Source organism: Ursus americanus, chromosome 14 (genome assembly GCF_024610735.1).
Source record: "Ursus americanus isolate L20-20 chromosome 14, mUrsAme1.1.p, whole genome shotgun sequence".
NCBI lineage: Eukaryota > Metazoa > Chordata > Mammalia > Carnivora > Ursidae > Ursus > Ursus americanus.
The window spans coordinates 40,638,670-40,654,383 of NC_142140.1; the positions used below are offsets into that span (position 1 = coordinate 40,638,670).

The 15,714-nt window shown below is 55.4% G+C and overlaps 1 protein-coding gene across 1 annotated transcript; it reads left to right on the plus strand.

Annotated features, from left to right (window-relative positions):
- The first annotated feature begins 2,092 nt into the window (after positions 1-2,092).
- Positions 2,093-15,321, plus strand: CSPG5 (chondroitin sulfate proteoglycan 5). Its single transcript, XM_045778833.2, has 5 exons — positions 2,093-2,321; positions 2,981-4,094; positions 6,925-7,113; positions 8,922-8,997; positions 15,132-15,321. Exons 1-5 carry the CDS (start codon positions 2,225-2,227, stop codon positions 15,291-15,293), a joined length of 1,638 nt encoding a protein of 545 aa, XP_045634789.1. The 5' UTR covers positions 2,093-2,224; the 3' UTR covers positions 15,294-15,321.
- The last annotated feature ends 393 nt before the right edge of the window (positions 15,322-15,714 follow it).

A 15,714-nucleotide genomic window follows, 5' to 3' on the forward strand; every position in this document is an offset into this window, starting at 1 on the left:
TTGTTATAATTCAAAAACTGAATTTAAGTCAGCCTGACTGGCTCAGTGGGTGGACCATGTGACTCGATCTCAGTGTGGTGAGTTCAAACCCCACACTGGGTGTAGAGCCTACTTTAAAAAAATTGTTTTAAATTGAATTTAAAAGAATATATTTAAATATTTAATAAAATATATTAAAATGAGAAACAAACTGGAGTAGCTGGAGTTTCAACAAAGAAATGGGAGAAGGGTCCTATTCAGACCTTTCTAGTGAAAAACACGGGAGTGGTTGTCGCCCCAGACGCCAAAGGCCGCATTGATGAGGGCTCCTTCCCAAACAGACTGGCCTGGGGAGGGAGGAGGTAGGTAGGTCCACCAATATCCTCCACTCACAACCACCACCCAAGAGTCAAGGAGACAACAGAGAAGCACAGGGAAACAGACTTGTACATAAGCCAAGAAAGAAAATACGGAGCTAAGCCACAGACAAGGGAAGCAGAGATGGGGTTGGAGTGTGCGTTAGTGCCTCTGTGGCTGACCAGCAAGTGCAAAGTCCAGCCTGGCCCTCTGCTCAGAGAATGCTGTATTCCAAACTCGTATTTACTGTCCCCAGAGGCAGCATGAGGCCATGGAAAGAGCCTCACGATGTCAGCTCCAGACCCAGGGTTTTGGGGTGGAAGTACCTGGTTGCCATTCATTCGCATTTGCTTCTCCCAGCCTTCGGGAGCCTCCCACTGCCTGGTCCTGTGCACTCAACGTGCCCTGCGGGCCAGTGGGGAATTACTGTAGACCGATGGTTTCAGGGGCAGCCTGGGAAGGCTTCACAGAGGGGAAAGGCAATAGAAACTGAGCTTTCTGGCCCGTTTGCCAGGCAGACTCGGAAGGAAGGGAACACCAGCCTGAGGCTGCGCCGCAGTAGTGTCAGTGAGAGGAACACTCTTTGAACCAAAGGAACCCCATCCAGAGACACACTAGGACATGAGATAGATTCTCCAACTTGGTTACCTATGTGGCTCCCTAGAGACAGAAATGGGAGTGTCTCTCAAATACCACGGGTGTCACGTCTAAGGTGGTGACCCCGAATGTCATCATTTGGGTCAGTAACACATCAGGAGGTGGATGGTTGCTTTGGGCGATAAGCTAGGTGACTAGGCCACAACTCCCCACCAAGCAGGGCTCTGGGGATGAGGGCTCCCTGGCTGAACACTGAGCTTTGGTCAGCCCGCAGACTATTCTAACACCGGGCCTGGAGCCCGCGTGTCCCTTGACTGCTATCTTGGCTGCTTGGGTCAGCCCAGGACATTGCGCTTTGGTGGCCTGGGACATATGGGAGGTGATGTATCCTGGGAGGAAGGGGCCAGGATTAAAGGCCGCTGCCCAGGCTGCCGCCGAGGAGGCGAGAAGGAAGGCGGGGTAGCTGCAGTCTCAGGAAGGTCTTGCCCCCTGCCCCTGGGATGCGTTGCGGAGGGCCCGGCTGTGCGCGGTCGGGCTTCGGCTGCGGACGGATTAGATCTGATCCGATTAGAGCCAGGGCCCTCGGCTTCGCCCTGTTGCCTGGCGCTGCCAGCGCCCACCCCGCCCCCGTGGGCACCCGCAGACCTCCCCGAGACCCTTCCCCACCCCAAACACGGCATTGGCGCAGAAATCCGAGAGGCTCCGTGCGCCCCGGACTCGGTTCATTTCCACAGCGCGAGCTCTGGCTTCCGCCCCCTGCCGCCCTTCCGAGCCCCGCCCCGAACTTGCGGGTGTCTGGGCCCCCGCCTCCGTGCTCGCCGCGTGGCGGGTGGGTTCCTCGCAGGTGGGGGGGGCCCGTGCCAGCCCTCCACGGGGAGGGCGGGCCCCGCCCCACAGGTTTCCCGCCCGTGCACCTGTCAGCTAAGGCCATGCGCGGCGCTGTGCTCCGCACCCACCCGCGCTACTCCGCGTCCGTTTGTCTCGGCGTCCCGAGCCGGGGGTCTGTCTGTCCCCGGCAGGCGGACCGAGCAGGGCAGGCGTCAGAGCTACGTGCGGCGGGGCGGGCGCGGCGGGCGGGGTGGGGGCGGCGCTGAGCGCGGCAGCGGCGGCGCGGGAGGCGGGGAGGCGCGGCGCGCCGGGGACAGCGGCGGACGGCGGCGGCGGCATGCGGCTTCTCGCGCTGCCCATCGTGGGCTGAGACGGCCGCAGCGCAGGCGGGAGGCGCGGCGGCCGGCGAGCCGAGGGCGCAGCCAGCCGGGCAGACCGCGGACAGCGGTCGGGGCGCCGTGCCATGGGCCGAGCCGGGGGCGGGGGCCCGGGCCGGGGGCCGCCGCCGCTGCTGCTGCTTCTGGGGGCCACGCTGGTCCTCGCCGCCGGGGCCGCGCCGGGTAGGTACCGACTGCAACCGGGACCCCAGCGGTTCTCGCGCCTCACCCTGGGCCAGGGTCCCGCTGGCCTCGGGTACAGGCGGAGTTCGCGAGCTGTGGCAAGGGGGCGGGGCAGCGCCTTGCCCGCGACCGGGGCGGGGGAAGGGGCGCGCGAGGAGGTGGGGTACTTGGGGGAGGCCGAGAGGTGGGGGGCGGCCCCGACCCGGGTGTGCGGACAGAGGTGCCGGCTGGGGGAGGGCCCTGAGTGGGCGGGGCCTGAGGGTGAGACTTCGGGGCGGGACCTGGAGGTGATGGGGCCATGAGGGTGCGACTTCGGGGCGGGGCCTGGGGTGGGGCGGGGCCTTGAGGGTGCGACTTAAGGGCGGGGTCTGGAGGTGGGGCGGACTCCTGAGGGTCAGACCTCTGTCTTGGGCCGAAGGTGGCGGGCGTCCCGTTACACTGCGGGCCTCGTCGGGGGCGGGGCATGACGCCTGAGGGGCGGGGCATGAGCGGGGAACGTCGGGCCGGGTGTGTTCCCCGCCTGGGGGGCGGGGCCTGGCGGTGGGGCGTGGCCTTGGGAAACCTTGTCCCAGAGTCTTCGGGTGGGCGGGGAGGCTGGAAGACCGAGCCGCGGCGGGGGGCGGGGCCCTGACGCCGTGCCCCCTCCCTCCCGCCCACAGCGCGTGAGGCGGGCAGCGCCGTCGAGGCTGAGGAGCAGGTGAAGAGCGTCCTGGCGTGGGAGCCGCGTGCCAATGGCACGCGGGAGAAGGCCGGCCCACCAGCTGCTGGGGAGGATGAGACCGCGTGGACTGCACCTGGCGGCCAGCCGGCTGTGGTGGGGCCTGGGGTTGGGCCAGAGGAGGCACTGGAGGCGTCCTCGGCGGTGACCGGCACTGCCTGGCTGGAGGCTGACAGCCCGGGCCTGGGTGGAGTGACCGCAGAGGCCGGCAGCGGCGACACCCAGGCCCTTCCAGCCACACTCTTGGCTCCTGAGGAGGCCCTGGGACAGTCATCGATGCCCCCTGCCACCCCCGAGGCTACAGAGGCCAGCGGACCACCCTCCCCCACTCCTGGCGACAAGCTGAGCCCAGGCCCCGAACTCCCCAAGGAGAGCCCCTTGGAGGTTTGGCTGAACCTGGGAGGCAGCACACATGACCCGCATGGGCCAGAGCCCACTTTCCCCTTTCAGGGCACACTGGAGCCCCAGCCGGCCTCAGATATAATTGACATCGACTACTTCGAAGGATTGGATGGTGAGGGCCGTGGCGCCGACCTGGGGAGCTTCCCGGGGTCGCCAGAAACCTCAGAGCACCACCCCGATACTGGGGGAGAGACCCCTTCCTGGAGCCTGCTTGACTTATATGATGACTTCACCCCCTTTGATGAATCTGACTTCTACCCCACCACATCCTTCTACGATGACTTGGATGAAGAGGAGGAGGAAGAGGAGGATGACAAGGATTCAGCGGGAGGTGGAGACCTGGAAGATGAAAGTGACCTTCTGGTGCCCACTGAGAAGCCTGGTCTGGGGCCCGGGACTGGCCAGCCCACCAGTCGGTGGCATGCTATCCCCCCACAGCATACTCTGGGGATGGTCCCTGGCAGCAGCATCGTGCTCAGGCCCCGCCCGGGAGAGCCAGGCAGGGACCTGGCCCCAAGCGAGAATGGCACCGAGTGCCGCAGCGGCTTTGTGCGGCATAACGGCTCCTGCCGGTCAGTGTGCGACCTCTTCCCAAGTTACTGTCACAATGGCGGCCAGTGCTACCTGGTGGAGAACATAGGGGCCTTCTGCAGGTAAGGGTGTGGCAGGCAGGGGCACAGGGGCTTGTGAAAGAACTGGAGAGTGTATGTGAGGCAGACTCAGCAGAGAGGGGGACATGATGGGCACAGCTTCCAGAGGTGGTGCATTCCCAAGCCAAGAGGATCCTGGGATTCCCAGGTCAAGAGATGTTCACGTGATATCTTCCATGGAGAATTACTTCTAAAGTGACCTCATCACTAGGAGAGATTCCCCAGAAGTAAGATTTTGTATTTCTTCCAATTATATGTCCTTTACCAAAGCACTAAACTATAAAGGCAAAGTGAAGGGACTTCTCTAAGGGTTTTGGAAAGTGGCCTTTACTGGCTTGAGGGGTCTTGTTGGAGAGTTCTGGCTACGTTAGCACAAAGAGTAGGCTTATAAACCTACTCTGGAGGAAAGAAGGCCTCTGAGCACGCCCTCTGAGACACTTATGCGGCAGGAGGAAGACCCAGTCTACCCTCAGGGCACGTGTAGGGGGTGGGCATGTAGAGTCACAGTGAGGACCTTCTCGTTGGGAGCAGACCCCAGGAGCAGCCATGCAAGTAGGTCAAGCGAAGCAGAGTATCTTTCCTGGCATAGCAGATGTGGTGGGGTTCCTTAACTTTGGGTAGTGGCTTTTCCCCTTCTACCTTGATTTTTGTCCTCCTTGGAATTACCCAGCGCAGAATGTTTTAAAGACCCAGAGAGTTTAGTGTCTCTAAGGATGTTGTCTGCAACCACCAACCCATGCCTCATCAGAAATACGTCATAGACCTGCCCTCACAGCAAGATTTTAACCTGCTGGAGAGCTCACTGGCTTATTCTGGAAGAATCCCAAGTCGGGGTGATCTGGGTAGTTTGCTTGTCTCCATCCTTTACAGGCCCTAGAAGTAGGGTAAAACCCTCAGATTCCTCTGGGACTTGTTTCCATTGGTCCTAGGAGGAACATTTCTGTAATCTGGGTGTCTCTGCAAGTGTTGTTCCTGATGTTTTCCTTTTTCTTGGTCTTTTTGGAGGTATGTGAAGAATTCAAATCTGTAGGTCTTGATGTTCCGATAGAAGAATAATATATAGAAAGTGTGAATGTTGTGCCTTTGGCATTAAAGCTTGACTTCCAGTTCCTTCTTTCCTAGAAATGATCATGAAATGATTAGGGTCAGTCATATAGGATGTGTCCACACAGTTCTGATTGGAGTTGTCCAGTCATTGCTGAAAGGAGGAACTGTCATCAAGACATCATAGCCACAAGACCTTGCCAGTTGGTTAAGGGCTACCAGAAATATGTGGAAACCCTGGATTTTGCTCCTCAAGCTTTGGTTAGTGGGACTTTAGTGATGGTTAGTGGGATTTAGCCTGGGGTTCTGAACTCTCTGTGCGAAATCATTGTCTTTCATCCTACTGGAGGCCTGAGTTTTCACCTTCAAAGTAGTCTTGCTATCGCTACATGAAATGGAGAGCCCTTGCTGCCTCTCGAGAGCCAGAAAAGTTCCCAGAAGCTCCTGGAGCTCTCGGGACTCCTGAGTGGAAAGGCAAGCTTGTCCTCGGTAAGCTGCCCGGCTGTGCTGACCAGGGAGCCTCCAGTGGGTCCCTCCTCAGAGGGCTTTTCCACAAGTCCCCCCACCGGCTCCCCTTGCTCCCCTTCCCTCCCAGGGACACTCGGGCCTCCCTCCCAGAGATCCGTCCTCCGGCTGTGCACGCCCAGGCGCGGCTGTGGCTCAGAACCTGTTTTGCATTCCGCTCACAGGAGACTGCCGAGCCCTCCGTTGCAGACTGCAGCACGCCTTTGTCTCTGTCACCCTGACCCACTGCAGGGAAATGAGCAGAGCTATGGCAGAACTTGTCTAGAACCGTGGGTTAGTGGGATCTTCTTTCCCCACCGCCCTCAAACAGATAGCTTCCCAGGACTGCAGAGGGTCCGTTGGAAAAGAAAGACTTTCCTGTTAGTCACGTCTCCCCACTCTATTCCGGGTGTGGAGTAGCGAATTCTCCGAGGTATGATTTCCCCTTTTCTGGACCCCTTTCTCTTGTCTGTCATTCACCCTGAGGTTCATGTCCTCCCTCCTTTGCCTGCCTCTGTATCCTTCCACATCTTTCCTCTTTGAAGCAGCCTGGTTCCCATGGAAACAGCAATGTCATTGGAAGAGTTGGAGCCTGGGAATGTCCCCAAGGGCAAGAGAAAGTCACTCAACAAAAGGACTAAAACCCACCCAGACGGTTGATTCTCACTGTGCTTTCATGACCGTTCTCATGGTAATAGCACAGGACGCTTTAGGGGCAGAATTTGGGGGGGCTGCAGAGATAGGAGAATATACATCCATCTTTGTGCTCGTCCTTGTCTGTCACTTCCTTCTGTCTCCGTGTCTGCGTAGCCTCGTGAACTAGGCGGGACTGCAGAACAGCAGGATAGGATTTCCCGGGTAGGGTGGGTTGGCTACTTTTGTAGCCAAAGGTCCTATTGCCTTGTTTTTCACCCAGAGCTGAGGGCAGGGGGAGCTGAGAGAATCCTGTGATTGTCCTCCTTGAGGCTGCGAGGTCGAAACCCAGGGTTCCCACCCTTCGCGGTCCCTTAACAGTCATGTGAGTGACCAGGTCGCTCTGTCTCTCGGCGCCCTGGTTGTCTCGCTTATCTCCCGGACCCCAGCGCTGTCCTGCCCACTGCATAGAGCGGTTCTGCAGAATCTCCACTGTGAGGTCCGCACAGACTGGGCACAGCCCAGTTCCCCAGGTCCTCTAGACACTCATAGGAACAGGCTGCTGAGGTGAGTATGGGGCTTAGGGACCAGGCCCTTGCTGTGGCCACGGCTGCCTGCCCGTCACCTCAGTCTCACTCTGTCGCTGCCGCAGGTGTAACACGCAGGACTACATCTGGCACAAGGGGATGCGCTGCGAGTCCATCATCACCGACTTCCAGGTGATGTGCGTGGCCGTCGGCTCAGCCGCCCTCGTCCTGCTCCTGCTCTTCATGATGACGGTGTTCTTCGCCAAGAAGCTCTATCTGCTCAAGACGGAGAACACCAAGCTGCGTCGGACCAAGTGAGTCTGTGCAGCTGCACCCCTCCATCTGCTCCGGGGATACGGGCACGAGGGTTCCTGGCACCTGCTCCGCGTCCCTAGCTGTGTTGTTCATGCCAAAGACCCACCCAGGTTTGTCCATTCCTGCGCGGAATGTGCTGGCATTGTGGCAGAGTCCAAGCCCCTGTGGCACACGGCAGCTGTCTGGCACCATCCCCAGCACCCCGCCCTCCCCGGGATCGAGGGCACTTCAGGAAAAGGCACCCAGCGCCCTCCTGGTGGTGGTCCCCCATGGAAGTTACTGTGCTCAGTCTTCCAGCGGCAGACTACACCTCCTTCCTGGGTCTTTGACGGCCATGGCCTGTGTGAGGATTTCACCCACAAATCACAAGAAGTAACTCCAGCTCCCTCAGATCGGCGTCTCTCAGTACTGGCCCCTCTGACTGAATGCCGTCGAGAAGGAGCTTGGCAATGCATGGCCGTTCAAAGCCTGTCAACCCTTGGTCCAGACAGAAGTGCGAGGAATTTAGGGAAGTCCTCTTTACCTCTCCTAAGCAGAGCTTTCCTCTGCTGGGGATTTTCAGGGCCAGATGGGAATAGAGTCTCATTTCAGCTTCTCTCAGCAGAGGAGTGACTGTTGTGTGCGTGTCAGAATCCACACCCATTTCCCTTAAGTCCATGCCTTGAACACTGGGATGTGGCCTTACACACAGGGAGAGAATCAGTCTATCCCTGAGCAAAGTAAGGAATGTTCTGAGTGTCACGGGAGCCACAAAAGGACGAGGTTGCAGTTCTGCTTCCTTGGGGCCCGAGAAACAATTTATGCAGAACTGCCCCTACCTCCCTTTTGACCTGTTGCCCCTTTAATCCCCTCCCCCCTGACCTGAGATTCCCTCCAGAGAATGCAAGCGAAGGACTTTCCCTGGGTCCTGGGAAAAGGACAAAACGCCATCTGTTGCTCCTTTGCTGGGTAAACTCCTGCCCTGTGTGGATGCTGGCAGCCGCCTGGAGCCTTTCAGCTAACCGTCCAGGGGCTGAGGGGGCCTCTCCATTGTGCCTGTGCACTGACATGGGGCCCTGTCTGTGCATATGCTCAGAAGCCTGGACCCTTGGTGGCAGGGGGAGGAGAGGGAGAGGGTGCAACCACCTACCTATCAGGGCAGCCGCCAAGGAGGACACGGGGCAAAGAAGGAGCAGCTGCCAGGGGAGTGGAGAAGCAAGAGCGGTGGCCAGAGACAGGGCCTCGTTCTAGGCCTTCCTCCATCAGCAGGCTATGTGTTCTGCACAGAGCATGGCCCCCATGGCCCTTCAGCTCCGAGGCTGTCACCCTCCTTTCCCAGTGCATGCTAGCTTGCTTTCCCAAGCCCGGTAACCGCTTTGATAACGCTTCGCGCCCTCGATGCTCTGCAGACACTGTGGTTTACTGAATCAAAGATACACACTTCCCCCCACATATTAACGTCTCTGAAATTGGATTGTGTCTTACAATCGCTGGCATCTCATAATCACTGTTGGCCAGATGGCAGTCGTGATGTAGTTGTAATTGCCTGGCATTCACGATCCTGGCCAGAGCTGTTCATATTGTTGTCAGTGCTTTATCTAAAGTCTCAATGAGCTACTTCCAGTATATAATAAAAACTCTAGGTGATAAAGTATTAGATCATGGTTTAAATGGCAGAAGTTTTTTCTCCGCAGTGCATCAAATAGTGGCACGTCTTAGTGTCGTCCGTGACGTTTGATGAAAGAAGTGTTTGACCCGTGAAGCTTTCGTCAGGTAGTGCCATGATCGTTGCACTCATATTTTCCCTGCTCTCTTCTGTCCTAACCAGCAAATTCCGGACCCCGTCTGAGCTCCACAACGATAACTTCTCCCTCTCCACCATCGCCGAAGGCTCTCACCCAAACGTAAGGAAACTTTGCGACAGTCCCCGTACCTCCTTCCCCCCCATGCCCGCACCTTGGCTCTCTGTGATAACTTACCTGTCAGGTGACTCGTCTTCTCCACACCTCCCCTTACCCACAGACACGCCCCGGCGGCTGCCCTTGTCTTTGGCCTATTTCGGAGCGTGGAGCCTCTCCTCACAGCTCTGGAGGTCAGCTTAGGGTGACCAGTTGGGGTGGTGACGTGGGGCTAGGGGCAGGATGGTGTGTCACTTGCCTGACAAGCAGAGTTATAGGTAGTACCAAAGATCTTTTTCCGGGATGACTCATGATTTTTAGCTTCATCTAGACTTTAGAAGTCTGGTTTGTCTTTCTCCGTGTCTTTCTACTTCCCGTATCGAGAAGAAAGACTCTGCTTTCGCTGTGAGGGAATGTCTTGTTGGTCACTGAAGTGGACGGTGGTTGTTCTTTGGGATGTATAGAAAAACAGTGTCCTTTACACTCTCTGAGGACCCTAAAAACTGGCAGGCATACTTACACGGGTTAGAGCTAAGGAGGACCCAAAACACTGGGGGAATATTAAGTCTAGGGGTAAATTCTGTTCTTGGGAGGATGGGCTCATAAGTACCAGTTGAAACTCAATAGAAGGTCCCGACAGACCAGTTTCTAGAGATCCTGGCCTTCTAGTGTGTTTTCTGGACCAGACTAACCAGTAAAGTACTGAGTACTGTCAGAGAAAATTTCAGAAATAAAGCAGAAACCACCCGAGCTCCAGATCACGTCACACCCAAGCCTGGGAATTCGGCGCGTGACGCAGGCCCCATACCAAGGTAAATGCATCGATACGCAGATAAGGGAGCTACACTCAGACTCTTCAGATGGACACGGTGAACATGAAGAGGAAATTTTGAAGAAGTTCTTTGAAACAACGGGGCACAGGCTATCAGAGTTCATAGAGTTCTCAACCGTCTAGGCCAGCGCCGTCCAGTGGCACCTTCCGTGGGATGGAGACGCTCTGTGTCGGCACAGCCACTCCAGCAGCCACAAGCTACCTGTGGCTGAGGAGCTCGCGGAAGAGCGGCTCGTGCTGCTGTGTGGGACAGCACAGATCCAGACCACTGTTTTCCTTTGATAGATGGCGACAGTGCAGCCCCAGAAGGGCAAAGAGAGAATAATGGTCGATGTGACCTTGTTCACCAAACCCCAGGGAAGAACTTGGCCTGGTGGAGGAGGAGCAAAGGGGTCAACTTTAAAGAAGAAATGAAAGAGATTAGTTTAGGGTAATTTTTTAAAGTCTTTGATACAAAGGGTAGAGAACCAGATATGATTTTACTTGGTACGCACCAAGATATTAATACGTTCAAGACGGATCTAAGAACCCAGGACACCAGATGTCTTCTAAACTTTAAGATTGATAAACACAGTAATCAACCCTCGAGATAGGCACCTTGAGGGCAGGAAGAGTCTTCCTTGTCTCCATACACTCCATCCCTCCCTTGTCGGACCCCTTGAGGTAGTATGCGTGTAGTCGCCCTTTGTGGAATGCTGGCGAATGATGGCCAGTAAAGGCAGGGCCTTCCGGTTCCATTGTATGCATGGGGCAGCCCATCTGCAGTGGTTCCTGCAGGCAGGGTATTCATTGTCCAGAGCGCTAGGGTCCTTAGGAAAGTTTCTGTTGCTTGCATTTTCTGGCATCCCAGGTGTAGACAGACGCCGTTCCCCTTCCCAAAAAGGGAGGGGAAGAAAAAAGCTCCTCCTGGAGGTCTTGGTGGCGCGAGCCAATACAGAGGTTTCCAGTTCTTCTTGGCTGACCCGACTTTGTAGGAGGCATGGCATTTGTCCATGAACGCTCCCACTGACCTTGAGTTCAGAATATGACCAGCCTTAAAAATGCAGCAGGGCAGGGGCTGGTCAGCATGGTGGACCCTGCCTGAGAAGGGCCATGGGGTTGTCTGGGGAGCGCTCAGGACATCCCTCAGTGAAGTGGCAGGTGAGGCTGTGGCGGTGTCCAGCCCCTCCTGGACCTTGCAGGTCATTTCCACCTGGCATCTTTCCCTCAGCTTGTGCCCCAGGGGACATCCTGTCCTCTCTGCTGAAGCTCTGAGTGTGAGAGGGGATGAGTGTCCTGTCCAGCAGGGTGTGTACTCCTGGATTTCCTCCCTTCAGCTCTTAATTCTCTCCACCCAGCCCAAAAGTCAGACTTGGTCATATTCAGATCTTGTGGGCACTGACAGTTGAGACAGTTGCCACTTTATCGTGAAGCGGAGCCCTATTGCTTCAGCCACCACACTGAGTGCTTACAAGCAAGATGGAAGCTGGGAAATCTCCAGGTGAGCTGGGAGTGGGGGAGAGGGGCACCCGAGTCAAGCCTGCTCATGCGGCCTCTCCGGGCCCCGGCCCCTCACCCCTCAAGTTCCTTGGTGGTATTGATGGCTCCGAAAATTTTGGAGAGTTCTGCTTATCTTCATAGAGGGGTTATTTCTTTTACATAACTAAAGGAGATCGAGTGGGTCATTTTCCTAGCCATTTCCGGTCATCTCTACGAGCCACACTCTGAAAAGATTTCAAACCAAAGAAAGGCGCTGCTTTGGGCTGGCATCAGGGGACGGAGCCGTGGCTGGCGCCCGCATCAACTGCACTTCCTTCCCCGCCTGCAGTCGTCTGGTGCGGCTCCTCGCCTGGGTTCTGCAGCTGGTGAGCCAGTGGCTGAGTGAGCGTGTGTGCAGCGAAGCACCAGCCCCTGAAGGAGTGTCAGGAGGAAAGAGAAAGCCTGTTCTCCTCCTCCCGTGCTGTGGAGGCCGGCAAGTTTTCCAGGAGGAATGGCTAGTGTGTGGGAAGCACAGCGTGACTGAAGTCACCTGAAATCCACGGGGAAACGCTGGGGGCCGCCCTGTTGGATCTTACAGCCATGCTGTCCATGGAATGTTGCGGATATGACTTGGTCTTCCTAAGATTCGACAGACCTTCCAGGATGTCAGTTTATTCATTACTAGGACATCTCCACGGTGTCCCTTAGTGCTTCTCTGCACCCCGCCCCCATTTAAATCTTTCTTTCTCGCTAGGCTCAATTTCTTTCATGCCCCATTCTTTTTTTTTTTTTTTTAAGATTTTATTTATTTATTTGACAGAGATAGAGACAGCTAGCGAGAGAGGGAACACAAGCAGGGGGAGTGGGAGAGGAAGAAGCAGGCTCATAGCTGAAGAGCCTGATGTGGGGCTCGATCCCATAACGCCGGGATCACGCCCTGAGCGGAAGGCAGGCGCTTAACCGCTGTGCCACCCAGGCGCCCCGCTTTCATGCCCCCTTCTGAGGGAGGTTTGTGTCTGGACCAATGGGGCTCCAGGCCTGACCCCACACCACTCCTGGGCTGAAGGATGCCCGTTTGGCTGGGGTGGAATGCCAGGAAGAGGGGGACGCAGAGCAGTTCCCAGGACTGAGGCCAGATGGAGGACCAGCTCCCTTGCCACGAGGGAGTTCCCGCAAATCAAGGCAGATGGGCCTTCTGCTGAGGATCCAGCAGCCCTAGGCGTAATAGGATCGGGTTCTGGAGGAGACACTTGGATTAGGATAGCTCTGTCTTGGTTCAGACACTCCCTCACCTGTCCTATTTGTTGCAAGTACTTAGCTCGTCTAATAGCATTGTTTGGATTCCTGTGTTCCTTATTTTTAGAATATACTTATCCCACCTATTGGCCCAGACGTCCATTTTCTCATCTGTCTAAATCCCATGAGCCAGGCTTGATTTGGGCCCCCACCTTCATGGCATTTGATGCCCAGGTGTGTAAGCACCCCTGAATCTACTTTTCCTCACATGATGCCTGTTTGCCCCCAAGGACGGTGTGATGTTGGGGGTGGGGGGGCAGCGTGGTGGGGGGGGGCAGTATTGAGCAGCATGAAAGTGAGTCCCATCTTTGTAAAAGGATTGGCAAGTACAGGCCATCCTGTCCTGTTCCAGGTTTGCTGGGGTCCAAAGTCTGCTCTACCCGGGATCTTTAAAGGCCCAGCTCTCAAGCTTCCGTGCCCAGTGTCTCTCCCCAAACAACACAGAATTACATGGCATGAAGAGTTCCGTTCTACCTCATCCTACTTCCCTCTCCATACAGCCTCTGTGTGTGTGTGTATGTGTGTGTGTGTGTGTGTGTGTGTGTGTGTGTGTGTGTGTGAGTGCATACTTAATATCAGGGAGCTCTTTCCATCTCACTACATCTAAATTTATGTCATAGAAGTTTTTTCTGAATCTCTCCCAGCAGCCATAGGAAAGATCAAGTGGCTGAAATCTGCCTCAGTAGTGTATGAAGTTCATTTCCTCTGGCTCCTGTGGCATTGGGAATGGGGAACATGTGTCCCCCCGTTGTCTGGAAATCCTTCCTGAGGGCTTTGAAGCTCTACTGTACTGTTCGGTTCGAGCTGGTCTTCCGGAAGAGTGCCAAGTGAGGCTGGGGGCAGGGGGAGGTGACAGTGATTTCTACATGCACAGTCCTTTTGAACACCTGCCGTGTCCTGTGTCAGCCTGCAGCCTTTCCCTGCTTTCTTGCCAACCAGTCACTACCCCAACCTAGCGCTGTAATGGGTCAAACTCGGTAGCAGTCAGCGTGGACAAGAACTCACCACAGTTGTACGGAGAAGGCCCTACTCCTGAAGCCTGATGATTCCCTTCAGTTTCGGAAGTGGTTAAAGTAAGAACGGTCTGAGCTAGCTGGTCAGATAGCAACATTCTCTACCCTTCGCACCACCCGTGTCTTTGATCAGCAGAGCTCCAGGCACTTACAATAGCAATTTGGAGCGCCTAAGAGAGACCTGAGGCCTGCCACTCGCACGGGTATGCAAGCCCATCTCCGAGATATTGTGGGTTCCACTCCGGACCACCACAATAAATAAACATCGAGGTAAAGCGAATCAAAGGAAAGTTGTGGTTGCCCAGTGCATCTAGAAGTTAGGTTTACCCTCTCCCGTAGTCCAGTAGGTATACGATAAGACAGTGTATACGCCTTCATTTAAAACTACGTTCCTGCTGAAGATTGCTAATCGTCATCTGAGCTTTCAGCGAGTCGTAATGACTGATCACAGATCACATAACAAACACAATTAATAATGAAAAAGTTTGACATATTGTGAGAATCACCAACATGTGACACAGACATGAAATGAGCAGACGGTGTCGGAGAATGGTGTCGGAGAACGATGCCGATGACTTGCTCAACACGGGGTTACCACAAACCTTCAATTTGTATTAAAAAAAAAAATGCAGTGTCTGCCAAGCGCAATAAAATGAGGTGTGCCTGCAATGCCCAGATGGCCCTGGAGGGAGAGAGCAGTGGGAAGGCAGGCGTCGCTGTAAGAGCTCTCCGAACGCCCAGAAGGCAGAACTAGGGGACTGTGGACAGGTGTGGGTTTCCTGAAAACCTGTAACAAGCCAGTTCAAGTCAGGGTCTGGAGCTGGTCCTGGGACTGCAGGCAACATGCATACCTGGGTAGGCAGAGGGCTCCGTACACGTCAGGGGAACCAGCAGCACGAGTATCGTTTGTACGGCAGGTCGTTGAGGCAGCGGAACTCACCCGGGCTTGGATTGAGGAAACACCTTTGTAAGTTAGCATCTTTTGGTCAGTAAACTCCTGCCAGTAAGGGGCACACACACCTCTGGCCTCTTGTCAGAGGACTATAGGTGCCGCGGGGAGAGGGGCCCTAGTTTTGCTGGGAGCAGCTCTGCGCCTGACCATAGGCCTATTCGTGCCCCACCGCGTGCACCCACGAGACGTGTTCCCTGACCTGTACTGACCGTTCTGGAAGAGCAGGACTCAACAGCGGGAAGGCCCTGGGAGGTGGGCCGGCAGGCCAAGCAGAGCTCACCAACAGGTGAGACTCTCGAGGGGCCAGACCACGTGTTAAAGGGACCGTTTCTCCCCAGTCTCTGTCGGAGGGCAAACCTTGCCCTTGCCTACACTAAAGGCATCTGTAATCCAGCTACCTGCCAAGCCTTCATCTCCATCTGGCCAGTGGTTTTCAGGATGATTTTCCTAGAAAGCGGCTGCAAAGGCGTCACTTTGGCTCATTCAAGTCTTAGAGTTTCTTTCTTCTTTCAAAAGCCTGGGGTGGTGATTTGACCCCTCTATCCGCTGTCTCCTTCCCACCCCTCCCTCACCCTTTTCCCTCTTTCAGGATGATCCCAGTGCTCCCCACAAAATCCAGGAAGCTCTCAAGTCCTGCCTGAAAGAGGAGGAGTCATTTAACATCCAGAACTCCATGTCACCCAAGCTCGAGGGTGGCAAAGGTGACCAGGCTGACTTGGAGGTGAACTGTCTTCAGAACAACCTCACCTAAAGCAGAAGCAAGAAGAGAGGGGATGGGGGGCGGGGGGTGGGGGAAGAAACGTGACCTCCTCTTGTACAGAGTCTATTTCTTGTAACCATTTGTTAAACTCTTTTCTTTCTCTGGTCTCATGGCATGCCTTGGTGTATTTTGTACAGGAGGGAGAAAACGCAAAATAAGCAAAGAACCTGAACAGAGTCGCATACAACTGGGTTGTTTTGTCTGTGCCGTCTGTACATTGCTTCTGCTGCTGTGATTTCTAAACCCATGCTGTTATTCAACTGACTTTTTTTTTGTACTTTGACCCACCTTTTTTTGCAATAAGAGTAAAAAACAAAGTTCTTGAAATAAAACTTTTTAAAAAGCCATTTTCTGGATGTCCGTGTGTCCACTCCCTACCCATTCTTGTCAGTCCATGTTGAAAACTTACCTT